The 22,307-nt window shown below is 41.8% G+C and overlaps 1 protein-coding gene across 1 annotated transcript in view; it reads left to right on the plus strand.

Moving 5' to 3' along the window:
• Positions 1-443: 443 nt before the first annotated feature.
• RAD18 (RAD18 E3 ubiquitin protein ligase) overlaps positions 444-22,307 on the plus strand; it is a 105,659-nt gene continuing 83,795 nt past the window's right edge. The window contains exons 1-4 of the mRNA XM_053378110.1: positions 444-569; positions 2,443-2,524; positions 7,505-7,566; positions 9,664-9,734. Of these exons, the coding sequence (XP_053234085.1) occupies positions 516-569; positions 2,443-2,524; positions 7,505-7,566; positions 9,664-9,734 (269 nt within the window). The 5' untranslated portion in view covers positions 444-515. The remainder of the gene's footprint in view (positions 570-2,442; positions 2,525-7,504; positions 7,567-9,663; positions 9,735-22,307) is intronic.

Below are 22,307 nucleotides of genomic sequence, written 5' to 3' on the forward strand. Positions count from 1 at the left end.
CGAAAACGCACAACCTGAAGCATCTGTAACCCAAGGTATGACTGTAGAGTGGCTGGGGTATAAATAAATATATTATTTATTATTATTATTATTATTATTATGAGCATACACACGTCTATGTACAGTAAGCCCTTGAATACAAGACTCTTGAGTCCCCACATCTCTTCCAGGTGGGAAACCAGGTGGCTGCAGGCTGACCTGGCAGGAAATTCATTCCCCAAACACTCTCATCATCAGCCTGCCTGCTCCACTAGCGAACAGCGGCGTAGTAGGCGGAGTCAATTGCCCTCCCTTCCATAACCGCTACCGGGACCTTGCTGCTTCTGCCCCGCTGCAAGGGAATTAGCACGGAGCGCGATTTGCCCCCTCCACTACTTTAAGAAACTACATTACCCATGAGCCTCGGCGCCGGATACGAGTGCGTGGCGTCCCTCGCGCTCCGGAAGGCGGAGAGCGCGGGTGATTCGGAGTTTGGGAGGCGAGGAGGGCGGAGTTCAGGCACCGGCGGGGGAATCATGTCTGTCCCGGCGGCTGAGTCTCCGTGGCCTCAGCCTCTCCAGGCGCTGAAAGTAAGTAAGGGGCCGGCAAGCGGCGGGGAAGATCCTGCCTGCGAGGCCGGAGGGGCCCTTATCCCTATGGCAAGCGAGGCAAGAAATGCCCAAGAGCGCTTCTGAGCATGTGCGGAGTGCCTGCCACGGAAGAGCCGTGGGTGGAGCAGCCCCGTGGGTGGAGCAAAATCCAGGTTCCTTTGGAAGCTGGGGCCTCCGGGTCGCTTCTCGAAAGGCTCGCCTTGGAGGCGAAGCTTCTCAGGGGCAGCGGCAGAGGGGCCACACTTAAAGGTTCCACTTTAAAAGGCATCTCTCTTGAAAGGTTGCTGTCTGAGGTCCTCAAATCCTCTGCCGCTCTTGGGTAGTTATGCCGGATTGTATAAACCAAACAAGCTATAGTTTAGGGCCCCCAAAAAATGTAAAGGAAAAAAACCTGGATGTACATTTCCAAAATATAAGATAAAAAGCAAATAAAATAAAACCTACATACAGCAACAGTGTCTTGTGTTGTGCAGGCTCCTATGATGTAAGTAATGGCTTTAGATATCTATTAGGTCCATAAATTACCATATAGCATATATTCAGCACAAAAAACAAAGGACAGCTGGACATATAAAGGGCCCCAATACTTTAAGTAGCCTAGGGCCTCATCAAACCTAAATCTGGCCCTGCTTGGCGGGTGGTGATATATGCAGGTGTGCATGCACACCTATATATAGCCTATGTATTTGCTACCCACATTGATAAAGTGCTCTTAACGATGAAGTCTAAACCTGAAAATGGTGCTAGATGCAGCTGTTAATATTAACTGCAAGTGGGACCTGCAACTAAATGCAACTTTCTCATAAATTCAGGCTTCTTCTTTTACTAAACTTCCAGGTCTAGAGGTGGCTGATAAATAGTTGCATTTTTTCCTACACTGGGCAGGATTCACCTTACACTTGCACCTCTGAAACAGGGCTCCCCCCATCCCTCTGAGTGTTGGATGAACCCCCAGAACAGCATGCAGGGGGAGCGAGGATTGTTTCGTCAGGCAAGCTGATACGCTAACGCACCTGGAACATTTGTGACATTGAATTCTTTGCCCTTTTAAAGAATTTAGCTTCACCCTGAAGCTCTATAAAACTGTACTGAAGCTGTCACAAAGGAGACTTGCACCTCACTTGTGTCTCTGTATGTCTGTGTGAATCATTGTATGCATGCGCTTTCTTTTAGTGTGTTTTGTTCATCTGCCATGATAAATGTGGAAAAGGTGGTTGCCACATCTACATTGTTTTAAAAATAATGTGTCGGGGGGGGGAAGATCTGTGTCTGTTTACACAGGGTAACTTGGTATCATTTCTCAAAAAGGATTAAAATGGTTTCAGGCTTCGCCCCTGATAAACCGCCTGTGGGTGTTTCTACCATTAGAGAGCAGAAATCAAATAATAAACAAAGATAGCCATGACATTGGGGCAATATGTTTATTAGGCTAAAAGTATTGTCAAAATACTGATTTAGAATTTTTTTGAATGCTGCTTGTAAGCTTGTGGGCAGCGCCTGCTTTTATTTTTGAAGTTTGTACTTAGGGTGGTCAACTAAGTTTTCATCTGTGTACGCCTACTGAAACTAAAGGACATAACTTGGTCATGTTCATTAATTTCAGTAGGACTACTCTGAGTAAAACTTAGCTGAATACCAACTTAAACAATTTTAAGCACAATGAATCATAATGATTATATTTTGTCAGTAAGTTATTATGTTGCCTCTAACATGTAATTGTGGCGGTAATTTTATCCAGCTATTCTTTCTCAGTAAATAGTTTCTCCAAATGAGAAACTTTACTTTTCAAATGCAATCTGAACTGTTCATTTTGCCAGATCTTTATAAACAAACTTATAAAATCCCATTTCAGGAAGTGGATAACTTGTTGCGTTGTGGAATATGCTTTGACTACTTCAATATTGCAATGATCATTCCTCAGTGTTCACATAATTGTAAGTACTGTATACAAGTTATTTATTTCATTTTTGTTTCCTGTTAATTTATTGTTTTATATCAGTGCTTAGTTATTTTTGAATTTTTTAAATCCAATATGTCAGTGCTAACATACATAAACTAGAAATTTAAATCTTTAGGGTAGGGTGGTATTGGGAGTCTGTAATTTACAGAAATTGATGGCAGACTTGTTGATTCACCAGGTTTCATTATAGTTCTGTTATGCTCGTCATAAGTGGCTCTTGCCACTTAAATAGGAGGTTCTTGGTTGCCTGCAACCTATTATGCTACAGTGCCCTGAGTGCAAGGCAACCAGTACAATACAACCTGGTGGTGCTGACCTGACCTCTAACTTGATCCTAAGCATATTTACTTGGAAGCAAGTAGCACTTATTTCTGAATAAGTGTGCTTAGTGATATGGCCATTGGACCATAGCTAAGGTCCAGGACTCTAAAGTTTGGGATATGCTTATTTTATTTTTTTATTTGTATAATTCCATATATGAGTCACTGCCCATAAAGTATCTTGAAGTGACTTCAGAATTTTTTAAAAATACCCAATTTCATATATAAAAGACAATTATAATAATTAAAAAATATTAAAAACTCTTCCATATGTAAAAACATGAATGCCAGGAGGAGGTGCAGACAGCTGTCAAAGGCAGTAGTGCATTTGGGGATGGAGAGAGGGAGGCAGAGGCCATTCTCTCAGTATGAGTTCTCATGGATGGTCAGGTTGTAAGTTCTCATTTGTTTTCAAGGTCCTTCACCACAAAACTTAGCACTTGCCCTGGGCCTATGGAAGACATGAAAGTCATATATGGCTGTCATAATGAAGATGGTACGGAAGCAGTCCTAGCTCAGAGCATCTGTTATGTATGCAAAAGTTCCATGGTTCAATTTCTGGAATCTCCAGGTTGGACTGGGAGAGAACCATGTCTGAAATCCTGGAGAGCTACTGCCATTGAGAGTAGATAGTACTCTGCTAGATGGACCAATGGTCTGACTCTGTTTAAGGCAGCTTTCTATCACAGCAAACACTAGAAATATAAGGGTCTAAACTATTTATGGAGCAAAAAAGATGTGTGGGGCTGCTAAACAAAACTATTTGTGGTCCGGTCTTATTTTAATTGATTTTAGAATAGTTGTATCATTAATTACAGTAGTATGATACAATCAAATTATTAGATACTCAAAGTGACTTGGAAATAGCCGTATGTTTTTCCCACCTTAGGTCTTCTGGATTAGCCTGTTTGCTTGCAATCATGACTTCCCTTTTTCTACTTTTGTTTGATGTTTATCAGAAGTGGATTTACCTTTTAAAACATGAGATTTGCATGCTATTGACCATATGCCATGGTTAGCTGACCTGCAGTATTCAGCTGTGTTTTTTCAGCCCCTCCCCTCAATTACTCCGCTTCTGTCTTCTGCACTACCTTTTTATGTTCTCGGTTTGCATGTAGATCTTTTTGGAGCTTTGCATGAACACCTTTTTAAAAAACCCAGTTCTTCAGGAAGTGTGCAGAAGTGAACATTACCAACCTTAGCTATCATGTTTCTCAGTGAGCAAAATGAAGGTTTGTGGGTGGAGGGATATGCAAAATGGTCATTTCTATTTGTTGTTAATCTTGCAGTACTGATGTCAAGAGCTTTATTTACCTAATGTACAAGGCTTGCACAAGAGTGATCAACAGGTCTTGTACAAGACCTTGTACATTATTATTTTAAAGCCTGCTGTAGGTACTCTGATTAGTTTCCAAGGTAATCGCTCACATTTACTTTGCAGAGATCTTGAGTGACTCACTCCTTTGAAAACCAGCATGCCTTCTGCATGCATCTATCAGAGGAAATAAGTGTTTTTCCTTTAGCATTGTGAGCAGCCAGAAACAAAATGGTTTGGTTATTCTCATGCTAGGAGCAAATGGAGGTAGGGGTGTGTCAATAAGGACCAGCCACAAAAATATCATCATATGTGCCACAAGCTACTTACCTAACAATTGTGCTAATGTGCTTCCCCATCACAAGTGACTGCAGATACATGACAAGTTTATTTTCCAGATTTTCTGTGGTAAGATAGAAACTTAAATGTGTGGGGTTTTTTTTGTAAAAAGAAAAAATGATACGCTGGCATTTTGATGATGGCAATGTCTTGTGGACAGTGCAAAAAAAGACCCTTCTGTGCATTATTAACACCAATTCCACAATAAACTTCCACCTGGGAGCACCCTTCATTCAGTAAACAACTGATCCTGAAAGCTAGCATAGTGTGAGAAAATGTAGCCGTTTACTCTATTTTCATCACCTTATGAGCTTCTGTTAGGTTTCCTAGATGTGTTTCTCTGAACAAAGAAGTTTCTGCCTCTTTAGTATTTCTTTGCAGGAAAAATATTCACTCATGTTCTTTTCAGCTGTAGTTTCCTGCAGCTGCTGCTGCTCTTATGAAACCCTTTTTGAGATGGGATGACTGCAACTGTAGACAACATTCTGAATATGCCATAGATCTGTATAGTGGCACTGTGAAGATCATATCGTTTAGAGAGCTTCATCCACCTTTGTAAAAATAATAAAAAAGGCTATAGCTAAGATTTTATCAAAACATTGCTGGCATTGTGGTATAGTTCTGACTGTGCTGAACAGCTTGGGGTCCCTTGTCCTGTTTTTCCTTTCTCTGGTGTTTAATGTAGTTGGATATTCCTGAGACTGGGCTGGACAGTAGCTGGCTCTTCTGACTTGGCGATTCAGTTGAGTCCTGTAATTAGTTTTGTAGGTACAGTTCTTCAGACAGAGATCTACTGCCATGTCACCGCAAATATAAATGAGGTGTAGTGCTGAAGACTGTTCTTTTGGTTCAGCTTCAGTGTTTATCTCTAAGTGTGTTCCAGCTCCTCCGGGACATTAATATTGAACATAACATCAACCAGTCCTTTCACGTTCTAAAATGTCTTGGTGCTCAAGGGATTGCCAGACAGACCAATTAAGCTGATCCATATTCATGCAGCTCCAAAGCTTCCCTTCCAGTATGGATTTTCATATATGGCATTTTGAATTATGTATCATTAATTGTGTCGACTACTTAATTGATTGACAGGGTAGACGTTGAACAGGAACTTTGTTAATGGCTCCAGTGCTTCTTAGTATTCATCATAAAAGGTGATGTAAATGGATTAGTTACTAATTTTAAACTTGCGTCAACACCAGTGCTATAGTGAACAAGGAATTTGTCACTTATTCAAAACACATCTTAATGTGGTATGGTGGTTTGATGTGAGTTCTGCAAGACCTGGTTGCTGCTTCTTTGATTGTCTCATCTAATCATGGCCTGGAGGGTGGGAACTGACTGATTCCAGTTACATAGCCTCCTGTTGCCTAGAGAGAAGCCCCACTCAATTTGTTATGGGAAGAATTATTGGTAGTAAAGGTTTATGGGCTCTCTGATGAGACGAGGAGGAGCTCATGATGGAGGATCCCTTAAGCCTTGATGATGCCCTAGATGAGAGCTTGGATACAAGGTTGCCCAGCTGAGAGATGGGCTCTCCAGTTATTGTTTGTCAGAACTGGTGAACTTCCTTGGTATTGGATTTTCCTGTGAGCTTGTTTTTTGCTGCTCTTACGTTGATAAAGATGAACAAACTTCCAGTTTCCCCAGCCTTATTTTAATGCTGCTTCTGTGATGGAAATTAATTGGTTTAAAATGTAACCTTTTGATGCTTAAAAGCCTTTTCTGCTGCAGATCCCTTTGTGATTTGGATTCATTAGTGAAAAATTGTTCAGTTGAATGTGGATATTTTAATTCTTGTGAAAGAAAAGTTTTTCATACATTCAGGGTAGCTCTAATTGTAATATTTGTTAGCTTGCTAGTATAACTATATCATTCATTTACTGGTTGGGGCTATATATTTACTGTTCTTGTAAGCTGATTTGAACATACTGTAATTTGGATTAAGAAGCATATATATAAATTTGTTGATTCCAAATGGTTGGATTAAATAATGTTGTCCCTTGAGGACAAGAACTTAAAGGTTTTGTTTCCTAAAAGGAGGGGTTGCCTAAAACACTGTCTAGGATCTGGCTGAAAGAAAGATGGTTTTTCCAAAACCAAGTATTGATATTTGTGACAGAAGGTAGGCTATTTAAGTTTTTCTGCCATAGGCTTCTGACTGTCTAACTTAAAGGACAGGGATGAGTTTCATGTGCTAAACTGAAGAAAAAACCTAAGCTTATGCTACCATTGACCATGGGTGCCTGATGCAAAAGGTTTCCATGCCAACATGGGTTGCTGGATCTTTACCTTCAAAAACACAAGGGAATGTCAACTAACCTAACAATCCACGAAACCTTTAGAACAGCATTTGTTGGAATCCTAGAGTTGGAAGAGACCCCGAGGGTTATCTAACCCAACCCAAAGGTAATTTTGTTCTCACTAGGGCTAATGATTGCACTAGCAGAGCACCCTGTATTTATTTAATTTTTTTTAATCGAATACGTTTTTAATCGAATATTTTTTTAATTGAATATGTTTTTAATTTTTTTTTAAATCCACACGTCTTGGCTGTAGTTAGACTTCTGTGTAGAAAGAACTGGTGTACATTTACTCCAAGGTGTTCACCTGTACAGGGATGTTCTGAAATGTATGGTTTGTTTATCTTAGGAAGTAGCTGGCAGGACCAAAGTATGGCGTAGCATTTCCTGTTTGCATGTGGTCCATTATGGCCCATCAGATGTATGTTATGAACTATGAATGTGTTTCATCCTACTTGCAAGGTTGCATCATATAGTTTCCTCTACTTTGTGAGGTTGCTCTTCTGATAAATGTTTTTCACCATTAAAACGATGAGCACAAAGTTAATACGCTGAGGGAAATTGAAACCAATTATGAAATTTACACTCCAAGTTCTGCCAACTGAAAATCAAACTGCAGCACTTCTAGCGCTGCCAAGTAGCCTGGTGTTCTAATTATGTTGTGTTTGTTTTTCCTCCAGATTGTTCTCTCTGCATTCGCAAGTCCCTGTCCTACAAAACTCAATGCCCTACATGTTGTGTGGTAAGTGTCATTTCCTGTCCTACTGTTTCTGTTGAAGCAAATGCTCTACAGTTCTACAAACTGAGAACACTTGGAGGTATTGGAAAATGTTTCTAGTTCAATCAGTGCCCGATTTAGGCATTTTGGGATCTTAAATGGAACAACCTGCCCCCCTTGTTCGATGTATGACTTGGATGGTGAGCAAGTCAGTAGCACAACGTATGGTAAATGCTTAACTTTCTTTCCAGCATAGTCTGCTGCCACTTGTAAGTATTTGTAGAGCACAATGTGCATGCAGTTAAATTACTGAGATCTTACGGGATTTCCTTGAGGTGCAAATGACTTCACCCAGAACAGACATAGGTTTGCTTTTTTCAGGGTTAAAAACTGAGATATGAAAGCTAGGAGCTAAATGGCACCTTAAACCGAGGGTATAGGCGCAACAATGGAATGTTTAGGTGTGCTTTTTTATAACAAGAATACAAAGCTGAAAACTGCAGCTAAAATATTATGTTCATTTTTCATAATTAACCCCCCTAATATTCTTAAGAGGGTCTCTTCTCCAGCCTTCAGAGAGTAGCTGGAAGTGGGGAGGCAGAAAAAGGTCTTCCTTTTCTTCCACTGTGCAGTTTTAATCTGAAATCTTAGGCGCTGTACTGCGCCCAGAGCTCTGGAACTGCTCGCGCTAATGAAATTCCCTGTGGCAAAATGCACCTAAAACAATGGGAGTTTTGAACACTGGCCGTTTTACTGTTACTTATTTATACAACATTTAAAAATTTGCAAAACGTATACTTTAGCCTAGAATTGCTCTCACCAGCCATATAAGGTAAGACCCATTTCAGAGGGGGGCAATTGAGGCTGAGAATGACCCGCCCAAAATCTTCCATGGGTTTCTGCGGCTGTGAAGCAAAGTTTTCAAGGCCTACCACTGAGTTTCTGGCCATCCAGACCTCCTAGGTTCCTAGTCATATGCTCTAATCTAGCCTCTGGCTCACAGTTGTAGCATTCTGTGTGCTTTTAATTGATGCATCCCACCATAAATCTCTCTTGTGACTGCTCAATAAAATTTATTATAAATTAAAATTGAATGCGAGCTAATAACTGAAGTGTACCCAAACCTTTATGGCTCATGAGATGGTGCTCAGCATTGAGGAACTGTAGCAAATCTGGGAGTAATGTTTCCTAAGTAGCAAATGAAGTCTGTATTATATATGCACAGCATGTTGGCTGTAAATCCATTGTTGGAAAAGTAAATAGCAGGGAGCCATATTTACCCTAAACCATATTGGGATTAGTTGTCGCTTCAAGCTTGTTGGACTTTAGTAGGCTTCTTAAAATGATAAGTTTCACTAAAAACTGAAGCAGAGGTTTTGATAAGCACCGGGAAAGTATGTTTGCCTCTTGTTCCCTCCTCCTGAAGGTATGAATTGGACTACAAAGAATGGAAAGTTGGAAGTCTCAGCTTCCTGTCTCCCCTGACGCCTGGTGTTGGTTTTGAAGACTGCTTTGTAAATATGTCTGGAGCAAATAACTTGTTTTTGCCTTTGTATCATCTACATCAAACAATTAGTTTTATTTCAATGGAACACAGTATGTATCAGCTTGGCACCATACAAGGCAACTAAAAGCAGAAGAAAGATAAATATCAGGCAGTTTTTATAAAAAGAATAATTTATATGCCGCAAACCTTTGTGTTATCTGTATCTGTTTGTTCCACCATTAATTGAAGTTTTATCCTTTTTAAGTTCTCTCTCTAATTTCTCCTCCAACCCCTGAATGTGCCTTAATATTAGCATCTTCAGTATATATCCTTTTGCCTTACAAAAAGCCGTTGCAGCCATAATAAAACAGTGAATTTCTGGCAATTGGAGTTAAGAGTTTATTAGTTTGCCAGTAATAGCTTTTTATAATTTGATAAAAGAAACTTACATTTATAAAACATTTCTCAGATTTTTTTGGTAAAAGAGGTGATTTCCCTAGCAGCTTAGATGTTTTAAGGAAAAAGGATGCATACTTGGTTTTTATGTTTTGCTTTCAACATAGCAATTTTTGTGCAGATGATTTGAGATACTGGAAATGTATGAGCGAATTAGCACCCCCTTTGTTCTTTTCTAGGCAGCTACAGAACCTGACCTGAAAAATAACCGGATATTAGATGAACTGGTAAAAACCTTCGATTATGCAAGGTACCCCACATAATTTTGTAAATTTCAGAGTGAGAATGCGGATGTGACTCAATTTCCTTTTGGAAATACAGGTTATGCTGAAGTTAAAAATCTAGACCTGTGATGATTCTGATATTGACCAACTTCTAATTTGGTCAGTGGCCATAGTAGATACTCCTATATTCTTGAAACCTTTCACTCATACATACATATACAGTGGTGCCCCGCAAGACGAATGCCTCGCAAAACGAAAAACATGCAAGACGAAAGGGTTTTTCGGTTTTTGCATCGCTTCGCTAGACGATTTTCCCTATGGGCTTGCTTTGCAAGACGAAACGTCTTGCGAGTTCTTGCGAGTTTGTTTCCTTTTTCTTAAAGCTGCTAAGCCGTTAATAGCCGCTAAGCCGCTAATAGCCGTGTTTCGCAAGACGAAAAAACCGCAAGATGAAGAGACTCGCTGAACGGATTAATTTCGTCTTGCGAGGCACCACTGTATGGAACTTTGGATGACACATTCATGTATAATTCCTACAGTACCACAGTGGTTAGAAGCTGTTCAGAGCAACCAAAGACCGGAAGGGGGGGAGTGGTGGGGTTAGGCCAGATGGTAAAATACATGCGTTGTGTTCAGACAGTCCCAAATTCAACCCTCAGCATCTCCATTCATGAAAGACCTTTGTCTGAGAGCCCAAAGCTACCGCTAGTCAGGTAGACAATACAAGGCACATATCACAGAATTGTAGAGTTGCGAAGGCCCCCAAGGGTAATCTAGTCCAACCCCCTGCAATGCAGGAATCTCAACATAGAATCACGCTATTGCTGCACCACTAGGAGGTAAATCGTTCGATCTTTCTCATTGTCCCCTCCCAAGTTATTTTTTAAAAGTAATAAACAAATGATTGGGAGAACGTGGTGCTCATTGCTTTCCTAATAGCAATTTAATATTCAGAACATCAATTCCTCCAGGTTAATGGCCTGCCAAATGGCAGAGAGTTAAGGAAAGCGAAAGCCACAAATAAATGTGTTTCCTGACAGGAAATCAAGCAGGAGACATCACTTGGCAAGGAGCGAGATAAAATTGTGAAGTGGTTTCAACTTTCTTCTCTTGCACTTGATAGGCGTCAGGCACCCTGTTGGCTTTGAAAGGAATATAAACTAGGGCTGACCTGGAACGCACTTCGTTTACATGAGCATCACTGCCTTCAAAGTCATCTCCTGAGGGTAGTTTTTTTCAGGGTAGGGCTCAAGAGAGGAAGTGAACCCTCAGCATATAGTATGGTGGTCAGCACCCTCCCTATACCAGTCATTTTTTGTGACAGTGCTTCATTGTGACCACCATGTTCTGATTCTAATGAGTAGCAATAATGGCATCAATAAATATCATAGTCAATAATGGCAATATTTGAGTCTTTCCAAGGAAGACTAGGGAACACAGGAGTTGTTTTGGGAGTCATTCAAGAAGATGGATGCACGAGAATGACAATGAAACCTACATAAGACAACTGGCAAGACTACTACTTGCTGAAAAGGGACTGTTAGGTAATTTAAAAAAATAAAAAAATGTGTGGCAGCGAGCACTCTGTAAGAGAATGGCTGTTGATTCCATTGTAAATTACAACAAGAATTGCTTTTCTTAACCAGAAGCTGTTAATAATTGGATATTTCCTGCCGTTTGGGTGTCTGAACTGTGTTACTATCGACTGCTTTGCCTTTTTGCTCCCCCAGTGTAATTTCTTTACTTGGATGACTCAGAGTTCTGTACCTCAGGGGTTCCGCTAAACTTCTAACCTTTCTGTGTGGAGCAAATTGTGTTTAAAAAAAGTAGGCAAGGTTGTAGAAAATGTATTGATTCAAGAAAAAAATCCTGAGTTCCGACTTGTTTTTGGCTACCCAGCCCTTCTTCAAGGGAATATCTTGGTGTGTGTGGAATCTTTCATCAAATAAGCGCCTTGCCAAGAGAATGCAATGAAATGGAGCAATTCCTACATATATTATGTTGTTTTTTTGTTTTTTTAAAGGAGGTTTTTCTTTGAAATGTGGCTCATACCATGTGATAATAAGATTGCCATTTCCATACTCCCACCACCAAGGATCTGACCCTGAAGAATGCTTATATCACTCAAAAGGAGTTGCAGCTCAGAATATTTTCTTGCTTGACTTGACAGCTTTTATGGCAGAGGTGAGGTAACTTGCTGGACTACAACTCCCATCATCCCTGAACATTGTCTGTGCTGACGGGCTGATAGGAGTTGGAGTCCAACACCAATACGAGGGCCACGTTTCTCGATCTCTGCTCTGTGGCCTACTCTGTGTTGGTTTTTAGTGCCATCACTGTCTCTCGTTACTTTAAAAAAACATGCTTTCGCTTTTCCTTTGGGCTTTTCAGCTCTGGGATTTCCCTCTTTTTTGAACACCTAACACTTATTTATATATATTAAATGAAGTCATGTAACAAGTCTCCACTTTCTAGGAGGCAGCATACTTTGATTCTTTTCACTAACTCTTCTTGAGATATCTCGGATCTTTGAATGTTAAGGGTTAGTTTTGGTATGACAAGTTGTAGCTTGTGGAGGAAACAGAGGACAGCCAACCATGAAATGAAGACTTTTTAGTGACACCTGAAAAGATGAGAGAAGCCACTATCCATATTATTATTATTATTATTATTATTATTATTATTACTTATATTTTGCTTTAAAGTCTTACTGGCGTTCCCACATGCCAGTGGAAGGGCAAGAAGGAACGTCAGAGCAATAAGTCACACTTTAAAAAAACAAAACAACACTGAAAAAGTTGTCATATGATAACATAGGTTGATCTGTTTGTTGGGATACTGCCAGGGAGATAAAGTCCATCTGAGCCCCAAGCTCGTTGCTGGACGATCCATCGACCTCCCGTAGTCACGCAGTATCAGCAATCAGCGGCACGAAGCCTCAAGAAAAGATAGCCACATTATTGGACTTGTGCACACTCTTTCAGCAGAATTCACACAGCAAAAGTTGCACAGCATGAGAGCATATTTACAGTTTATTTGGCATTGGTCAGAACAAAGAAGACATGACCGTCTGCTCCGACTGCTCAGGCAAAACAGCAGAAAAACGAAAGGAACAGACATCCTGTGAGACAGGAAATGCGCAGGCTGTTATACAAACATCCTGCTCCCTTTTAAGGTGGAACGGAAATATCCTAACACTGTTGTCCTCTGGAACACTAGTTCAGAAACTTTGGAATGTTCCTGAATTTTCAACATGTAGAAGTTTATTACTGTAATAGCATTGCCCAGGTAAGGTACTTGTTCTTTTTATTTTGAACTTGCTTGATCCTACACAGCTATCTTTCTTGAGTATTGAGGGCTCTGGGTTAAAACAGAGATCAGCAGAGGACTTATTGTCCGGGGTGGTGGTGGGTATAACTGTTAAACCAGGATGGGAAATGTCTTTTCTCGCAATGGCTGCATTCCCTTGGGGCTAAGCCAGGGGTCTGCAGACTTTTTCAGCAGGGGGCTGGTCCACTATCCCTTAGACCTTGTGGGAGGCCGGACTATATTTTGAAAAAAATAATGAATGAATTCCTATGCCCCACAAATAACCCAGAGATGTATTTTAAATAAAAGGACACATTCTACTCATGTAAAAATACGCTGATTCCCGGACCGTCCGCGGGCTGGATTTAGAAGGTGATTGGGCCAGATCCGGCCCCCAGGCCTTAGTTTGCCTACCAATGGGCTAAGCCATCATGTCCCGCTTGCTGGTGGTGGATGGTGTCCCAGCCAGAAGCGAACGGCAACCCTTAAAACACTCACTCATTCTGTCCCTCTTTCACTTCACCTTGGCATCTGATAATGGCAGAAATACCCCTCCCCAAATTCTTACAAAGGAGCTCAAAGAAGAAATAACCCCTCGAGGCTTGTGGTCTCTACTCAAACTTGAGGAATAAAAAAACAGCAGCAGCAGCAACCCAGCTGTTAAATGAATTGGACAGATGCCACAAAATATGAAAATTGTGGGAATTAAAGTATTTCCCTGAAGGTGTTGTGTTTTTTTTTTTACTTGCTGTATCACTGAAACCTCTTCTCTATTTCATGGTTGGATTGTCTTCTTCTTTGCTTCTTCCACTGGGTATATTCCTTAGGAAAGCAATGCTGAAACTTGTTATTGTGCTAAATAATTTTCAATGTTGCTGTCTGGTTATTCATAGGAGACTGCAAGTATTGCTTGAAGATGCCAGCTTTGTTTTTTTTTTTGGGGGGGGGTTGGGGTTTGTACAGTGTTTGTTTCAATTCTGTAAAGCAGGGGTAGTCAATTTTTTATACCTACCGCCCACTAATGCATCTTTCTTGATGGTAAAATTTCCTTACTGCCCACCAGTGCTCGATGGAAGGAGGATTCAGCTTGTGCCATAGAACCCCCTACTGCCCACCTAGAATCCTGAAACCCCCACTAGTGGACAGTAGGGACCAGGTTGACAACCCCTGCTGCAAAGGGTCTTCGTGTAAACTCTAGGAATCTTGTCAGGAATTGAAACTGCCATAAGGAAAAATATAAAGCACGTACTGTATATTATATTTACATACAAGCTCTGACATCATGTACAAGAGGCCTATAAATTAGATGCTTCAGCCTGGGGTATTGTGGTTGTCGTATCAGCCAGCCGTTGGGTCTGCAGCTGCTGATGAATGCCAGATTGGCTCTGAATAAGACCTCCCTCATTTATGATCTGATTGTGGATGAGGAGGCCGATCTGGTCGATATCACTGAGACTTGAGGGGGTGAGCAGGGTGGAGTTGCTCTCACCCAGCTGTGCCCACCTGCTGCTTGGTGCAGCATCAGGACAGACTTGAGGGTTGGGAAAGGGGAATTGCTGTGGTCTATAGACATATTCTCCCTTTCCCTCCCTCTCCCTTCCTCCCTTTCCAGGAACTCTGTCCATTTGGGAGGAGGGAGGATCTAGATTGTGTGTTCCTGGCATTGGGCAACCGGAACAGATTAGGGATTCTGTTGGTTTACTGTCCTCCTTGCTGCCCAGCATTCTCCCTGCCTGAGCTGACAGAGCTCATCTCGGAGGTAGTGTTGAGGACTCACTGACAACTGGTTTGGGAGGACTTCAACATCCATGCTGAGGCGACTGGCTCTGGGGTGGCTCAGGACTTCGTGGCTGCTATGATGATCATGGCGCTGTCCCAGCATGTCACCAGTCCAGTGTATGTGGCAGGCCACAGTCTGGACCTTACTTTCTCAACGGTGTGGGAGTACTGTGATCTGAAAGTGGGGGATATTGATATCAGTCCCTTGTCTTGGTCAGATGACTTTCTGTTGAGATTTAGGCTTTCAGCACCATTTTCCCTCTGCAGAGTCAACAAATCTATTCAGATGCTCCGCCCTAAGAGGCTGTTGGAGCCCAAGATGGCTCTGGGTTTTTTTTCTGGCTGATATAACTGGCACTCTTGTCAAAGCCCTGGCTGACCTCTGGAGCCTCTGAATGGCTCGGGCTGTTGACATGAAGTGACACGCAGCTTCTCCTTTACATCTGCAGGTGTGGCAGTGGATGTGCTGGACTATTGTCTTGCCTTGGTAATGGACTGAATGAGAGCCAGCAAACTGAAGCTCAAGCCAGATAAGATACTGTTAGTCTCCCTAGACCAGATGAATGGGAGGTTCCCTGCTCCTGATGGGAGCGGGTACGTGGCTTGGAGGTAGTTCTGGATCCTATGTTGTTGCTCGAGGCTCAGATGGTGTTGGTGGTGTGGAGTGCCTTTCATCAGCTTTGGTTTGTTGGGTTAGATTGCTACAATACATGGGGCTGCCTCTGAAGACAGTACGGAAACTCAGCTGGTGAGAATTCAGCAGCCAGGTTGCTTACCAGGGCAACACGGTTTGAGCACATAACGCCAAAATTGGCCCAACTTCACAGGCTGCCAGTTAGTTTTTGGGCCCAATTCAAATACCTCAAGGGCTGCCTCTCCCCAAATGTACCAGCCCATATGGCCCTTCTGAGGCCCTTTTTGTGTGCCCTCTCCACGAGAGATCCAGAGGGTCCCAACACAAGAATGGGATTTTTCTGTAGTGGCTTCCCTTTGTGGAATGCTCTCCACCTGACTCCTTAGTTACATTTATTTAGGTGCCCAGCAAAAACATTTCTCTCAGGCCTTTGGCTTAAACAATCTGTGGCCTTTCAAAGAGGGAATGGGATGTTACTGTTTTTGTTTGTTACTATGTTACACGGGTGGCGCTGTGGGTAAAAGCCTCAGCGCCTAGGGCTTGCCGATCGAAAGGTCGGCGGTTCGAATCCCCGCGGCGGGGTGCGCTCCCGTTGCTCGATCCCAGCGCCTGCCAACCTAGCAGTTCGAAAGCACCCCCGGGTGCAAGTAGATAAATAGGGACCGCTTACTAGCGGGAAGGTAAACGGCGTTTCCGTGTGCGGCTCTGGCTCGCCAGAGCAGCAATGTCATGCTGGCCACGTGACCTGGAAGTGTCTCCGGACAGCGCTGGCCCCCGGCCTCTTGAGTGAGATGAGCGCACAACTCTAGAGTCTGTCAAGACTGGCCCGGACGGGCAGGGGTACCTTTACCTTTACCTTATGTTAAGCATATTTGTATTCGTTGTTGCAAACCACCCTGTGATCCTTGGATGAGGGCAGTGTATAAAATAAATAAATAAAATAAAATAAAATAAAATTAAAAATAGCTGTTTAGAGTAGCCAACCTAATTTCAATATATTAGAAAACAGTACATTTCTTAGTGGAATGACGATGACGCAGCAAATGGGGCATGGCTCAGTAGTTCACCACCACTTCCTCTAGCGTATTTATTTGCATGCGAGTAGGTGGAACACCCAAGTAGGGCTACAGTGATGTCAAAATGGTTGAGACACTTGCAGGCTACTGGCAAAGCTGAAATTTGGTACATATTTATAAAGCGTGCTTCTCTTTACTTCTCCTTTCTTTTTGCATTTATGGATTGTATATTTAGAACAAATTACAGGAAGCAAAAAGAAGCTTGACTTTAACGTGGCACCTATATCTATCATATAAATAGTGTTTGATTCCCAGGTGCCTCTGTTTCTTAAGAACTATTGATATTCTGGAAATGATTGTTTTAAATCCCACAACATAAATATTTTAGTTTCTGCTTTGTGTCTAAATTGTCTTAGGGGCAGATTTACCGGCACCTTTATTGTTTTCTTGCAGTATTCCAAAGAACAAGTTGTGCTGCTTCTACCCATTCTGATCCTAGGCTGTAATCCTTAACTACTTCTGATTTCCTTAATGGATCTGAACATATCTTATAAATCAGGGAGGGTGAACAATCTATTCCTCTGTGGCCCAAAGGGCTACCAGCTTACCAATGCAGATGAAATCAATCGATGCTCAGCACAGTGTCCTTGGCTAACCTGATGTACAATTACCGTATTTTTCGCTCTATAACACGCACCCGACCATAACACGCACATAGTTTTTAGAGGAGGAAAACAAGAAAAAAAAATTCTAGACGAAACAGTGGATGTATGATTTTTGTGGTTCATGCTGTGACCACAGACATGTGATCTGACGGTGAGTTTGGGGTAGCCCAATGCAAAAATCCTGAGGATCCATGTGGATCCATGCTTTGTAACCACGTTTTTGCACCACTGCAGCCCCAGGCAACAGTGGGTGTGTGATTTTTTTGGTGCAAGCTGTAGCCATGGACATGCTATGTGATCTGCTGGTGAATTTGGGGTGACCCGTGTAAGCGGCTCCTCTCCTCTCCCGCTTTGCTCCTTTAAAGCAAGCAGGCTCTCTGTCCCTCTCTCCTCCCCACTCAGCGTGTCTTCTCCCGCTTTGCTGTTTCAAAGCAAGCCACGGAGGAGGGAAGGAAGGGGAACCATGGATCCTCTGCTCACGACTGCAGCAGATCTCCCCGCCATCCGTAGGCATTCGCTCCATAACACGCACAGACATTCCCCCTTACTTTCTAGGAGGAAAAAAGTGAGTGTTATGGTGCAAAAAATACGGTAATACACCACAAAAAAGCCTGTAGTCTCAGGATTGGTCACACTTTTCTATTCTACGTGTTAATGTTGGGTACCACAAATTAGTTATAAAAAATAAGTCTCACTTGGTTTTATGGAAATGTTGGTATGATTTAGTATCTTGAGGCAGATAGGAAGACATTAGGTCCTTGTGTCCTAATTATGTGTCCTTTGTCCTTTGCGACCACAAATAGTTTCTCCCTTGCTCTTTTACAGTCTTTGTTTCCTTTTTCTTCTTCCTTTGAGACATTAGAAGCTGCCAAAGTGTTGAACTCTGGTGCTGAGTTTAGCAAACTGTACTAAAGGGCTAAGAGAGTTCATCGTGTTTTTGTTCATTATGTTTAGTGGTTGGGCTTAGCGTGATTTCTTCAAGTTCGTAAGACTGAAGTCACATCTCCAGAGAGTCGCCTACATCTGAGCAGCTGCAGTGGTGTGATCACAAGGGGAAACAATAGTGTGACTGTGACTCTACACAACTCAGATTTTCTATAATTGAAAAAGCACTTCTTAGGTACTGCAGTCATGGGAATAACTATGCTAGGCACTGATGTTTCTGTGTGTGAAAATGGTACTGCTATTTCTTTTTTGCATGGCATGGGGAAAATTGACAGTGGACCGCTACAAGGACAGGAGTCAATGTTTCTTCTGGAAGAAGTTGACTAGTGATAGGAAGTTTTTATTACTCAGTTGAGTCATCAGCCTGGTGGTGGGATAAGATCTGTAGGGACTTGTGGAGGACCCTTTATCTGGCATTCGTGTATGTCTCTGGGTGTGTGAAGATGGCAGTTGGGTTCTGTGACTTTGAGAACCCTTCAAGCTCTACAGTTCTAATGATTATCAGGAATTTCCCCCACTGGAACTCAGTTCTGGCACTTCTCAGGTGGGCGCCTTTGGCATTATAAGAGAATAAGGGAGGCGTTCATGGTGAGTCCCCGCACCTCTTTTTCTATAAAAATAGCACTGAATGATGATTACTACAGTGGAACCTCGGTTGTTGAATGCTTCAGAAGTTGAACGTTTTGGCTTTCAAACGCCAGCAACCCAGAAGTGAATGCTTCCATTTTTGAACGTGCCTCAGAAGTACAACAGCTTCCGAGGTGTGTTTCTCCATTTTTCTCAATGGAACTTGCTGACCGGCAATTATGCCTCGGTTGTCAAACGTTTCGGAAGTCAAAAGGTCTTGCGGAACGGATTATGTTCGGCGACCGAGGTTCCACTATATTTATTATTTATTAAGATTTTATACCGCCCTTCATCCATTGATCGTAGGGTGGTTCATAACATAAAAGACAACTTCTTTTGCCTTCAGCGTCTGAAGGCTCTTCCCCTGATAACTTCATGCAAGAAGCTACAAAAAGACAAGCAACCCATTTTGAAGTAGCATAATTTATCCGTGGTCTGTTGTTGGCAGCAAATACATTTGTCATCAGTGAGAGGTTACTTTTTGTTCTTATACAGCAGTGCGGTTCCCTCCACATGTGGTGGACTACCACTCCCATCAGCCTCAGCCAGCTTGGCTGCTGGTGAGGGATGATGTGAGCTGGAGTCCACAACAAAGCAGAACATTGCTTTGGCTTCCTCTGCTGTAAACCAGCTACACATAGAGACTTTTGGTGTTGCCGCCTTCTTTGATTCCTACAGTGTTGGCGAGGTATATGTGGTAGACCCAGAGCAGAATAGTGGCTTCTTGTGGCCTATCTTGGCCTTCTAGTCTCTTTGACATCTTCATTCTGTACAAAGCCTGGTCTCAACCATTTAATTGCTGTAAACTTTCCCCAGAAACATGCATCTCCCACTCTCCTTAGATTTGTGTACCCAGGACACGTTTTAATGTCCAGTAAATAAAACATAAAAATAAGTTCTAGAATTCAAAGGAAAGAGTATGCGCTGCTAAAAGCAGTCTATTGTGTATTAATAGTTCTATTTCGTCTCTTATCTAAGAAGATTAATGGCGTCCATAATATTCAAACACACACAGGCCTGGGATGGAGTTTATAGAGGAACCATTGTATATTTTATGAGGTAATAAAGAAATAATTATGGTGAAACCGTTCGGCTGGTTTGTGTTTTAAGGTTAAAAGAAATGTTCCCAACTTCAATTGATCATTGAAAAATGTGGCTTTTACTGCGCAGCTGTGAAAATTTTTGGATTTCTATTCTGGTAGGTTTGTGAAAGGCGTAGCTTTTCCCTTCCTCCTTTCAAAGGTGGGTTTGGTGGCTGTTTGGTTGAAAGTTCTAAAAAAAACTGGGGAAAAAATATTATAGTAGAATTTTGGCGGGGCCTCAGCTCACTTTTCAGCAGTTGCTCCCTTATCCCACCACTGTGGCCCATTCAGAAGGGTTGCCTGACTTTTGAGAGAAGCATTTGGAGGGCTTCAGGAGACTGCCAGGTGAGGAAGAGGTATAATTCACCTTCACCGAAACGTCTTACATTAGTAATTTTCTGGATCCAAACCATATAAATTATTTTCTCTTTCCCTCCCAGTTTCTGGGTTTATGTGAATAAATATAATTTTATTTCAGTAGAATACTGACCTGGTGGTAATTGTGGTAAGTTGGCGTTAAGGTCAGTGAGAAACCCCCTCCCCCCGAAACAAGGGGATTGGAGTGGTTTTACTGGGCTGCTTTGTAATATATCCGAATCATAGGGATGTCTGTCCTTCATCTAGGACTGAAGGCTACTGACCCAAACCTTTTTGAATAAATTTCAGCTCACATGAAAACAAACAAACAGAGCCTTCCTGCCTGAAAGCAGAGACCGGGATTTATTAGCAGGGTGACATTTTCAAGGAATTGAGATGTGAAATGCAATTTCAAAGTGCCCATATTCCAGACTGTCCTGGTGGAGAACCGTTACTTGATAAGAGTGGTAAATAGGTTTATGCAGTACATATCAAAAAGAGGTATGGCGGGGTTCTTCTTGCAAGCTTATACAAGCAATTTTATTTATTTATTTATTTATTTATTTATTTCTTTCTTTATTTCTTTATTTATTTAGTGACATTTATGTAGAGCTGCAGCCAGTACTAGGTCAGTTTTCATTTCTCAGTACAGAAAGTATTGCTCTGATGTGTAGAGATCTTTCCTATTCTGATTAGTTCAATACTAGTCCTACTCAGAGTAGACCCACTGAAATTCATGTAGGCGCCAGGCAAAAATGTTCCTTTTTAACCAGGCCTTTGGTTGACCTGATCAACATCCCATACCCTTTTAAAATGTGGCTCTTTTTTGGAGGGGGGCTATTATTGGGTTATTGCTTTTATATTTATTTTACACACTGTGATATTTTTATGTGAACCGCCCTGAGAACTCTGGGTATAGGGTGGTATATATTCAATCAATCAATCAATCAATCAATCAAATAAATGCGCATGATTAACGGATCAGACCAAAGAACAATTTAGTCCAGCCTCTTGTTCCCCATGGGGAACCAGATGTCCGGGGAGCCCCTGAACAGAGCATGGCACCACACCACTCTCCCACTGTTGTTTTCCAGCAATTATGTATGCCGTTCATGATTGATTAATTGCCTGCTTTGTTTCGTTATCATGTGAAGTGCATGGTCTTTTGCTATGGGGAGTCCCAGGAGCCTTATCATTTTAGATTGAGAAATATTAAACGGTTGGGCAAACCTGTGCGTATTTATCGACTGCTTTCTTCCGTTGCCCCCTTTGGCCATTGTGTGGTGTGACTGCCCCTGAAAACTCATTGGATCAAATTGACACAAAGTGAAAGCAAGGGTTAGGATTCATCTAAGGAATCTTGAGAAGTGGCCAGAAGTGATTTTCAGACCTCCAAAGATAAATATAGGAGGTAGGAGTCTTTCCCCAGTCCTCTTAAGTTTGACGTCTGCTGTGCCCATCTCTTCTTTTACGTGTGCTAAGTCTAAAATTATATAAATTACAGTGGTACCTCGAGTTAAGAACTTAATTCGTTCTGGAGGTCCATTCTTAACCTGAAACTGTTCTTAACCTGAGACACCACTTTAGCTAATGGGGCCTCCCGCTGCCACCATTCCACCGCCGCGTGATTTCTGTTCTCATCCTGAAGCAAAGTTCTTAACCCGAGGTACTATTTCTGGGTTAGCAGAGTCTGTAACCTGAAGCATCTGTAACCTGAAGCGTATGTAACCTGAGGTACCACTGTATGTGTATCTTAAGAAATGTGCATGCACACGAAAGCTTATACCCAGACCAAACTTAGTTGGTCTCTAAGGTGCTACTGGACAATTTTTTTTATTTATTTCGACTGCATCAGACCAACGCGGCTACCTACCTGAATCTAAAATATGCCAACCTACTTGTTTCCAGATGTTATAGTGAACCCATGGTGTTCCATTATTCACATTGTTGTGACCTATCCTAGGACTTTCTAGTGAAGGGTGGGTAAAAATAAATAAATAAATAAATAAATAAATAAATAAATAAATAAATAAATAAATAAATAAATAAATAGCTAGCCAGCCTCTTGGGTCTAATTATGTGGTATGGTTGCACCCAATATATAACCACTAGATGTCACCACTTAGCTTATTGAAGTTATCAAAAGAATGAGTATTATAACTTCAGTAGCAATATTTTTGTCATC

The sequence above is a fragment of the Podarcis raffonei genome, chromosome 2 (assembly GCF_027172205.1).
Source record: "Podarcis raffonei isolate rPodRaf1 chromosome 2, rPodRaf1.pri, whole genome shotgun sequence".
In the NCBI taxonomy this organism is placed as follows: domain Eukaryota; kingdom Metazoa; phylum Chordata; class Lepidosauria; order Squamata; family Lacertidae; genus Podarcis; species Podarcis raffonei.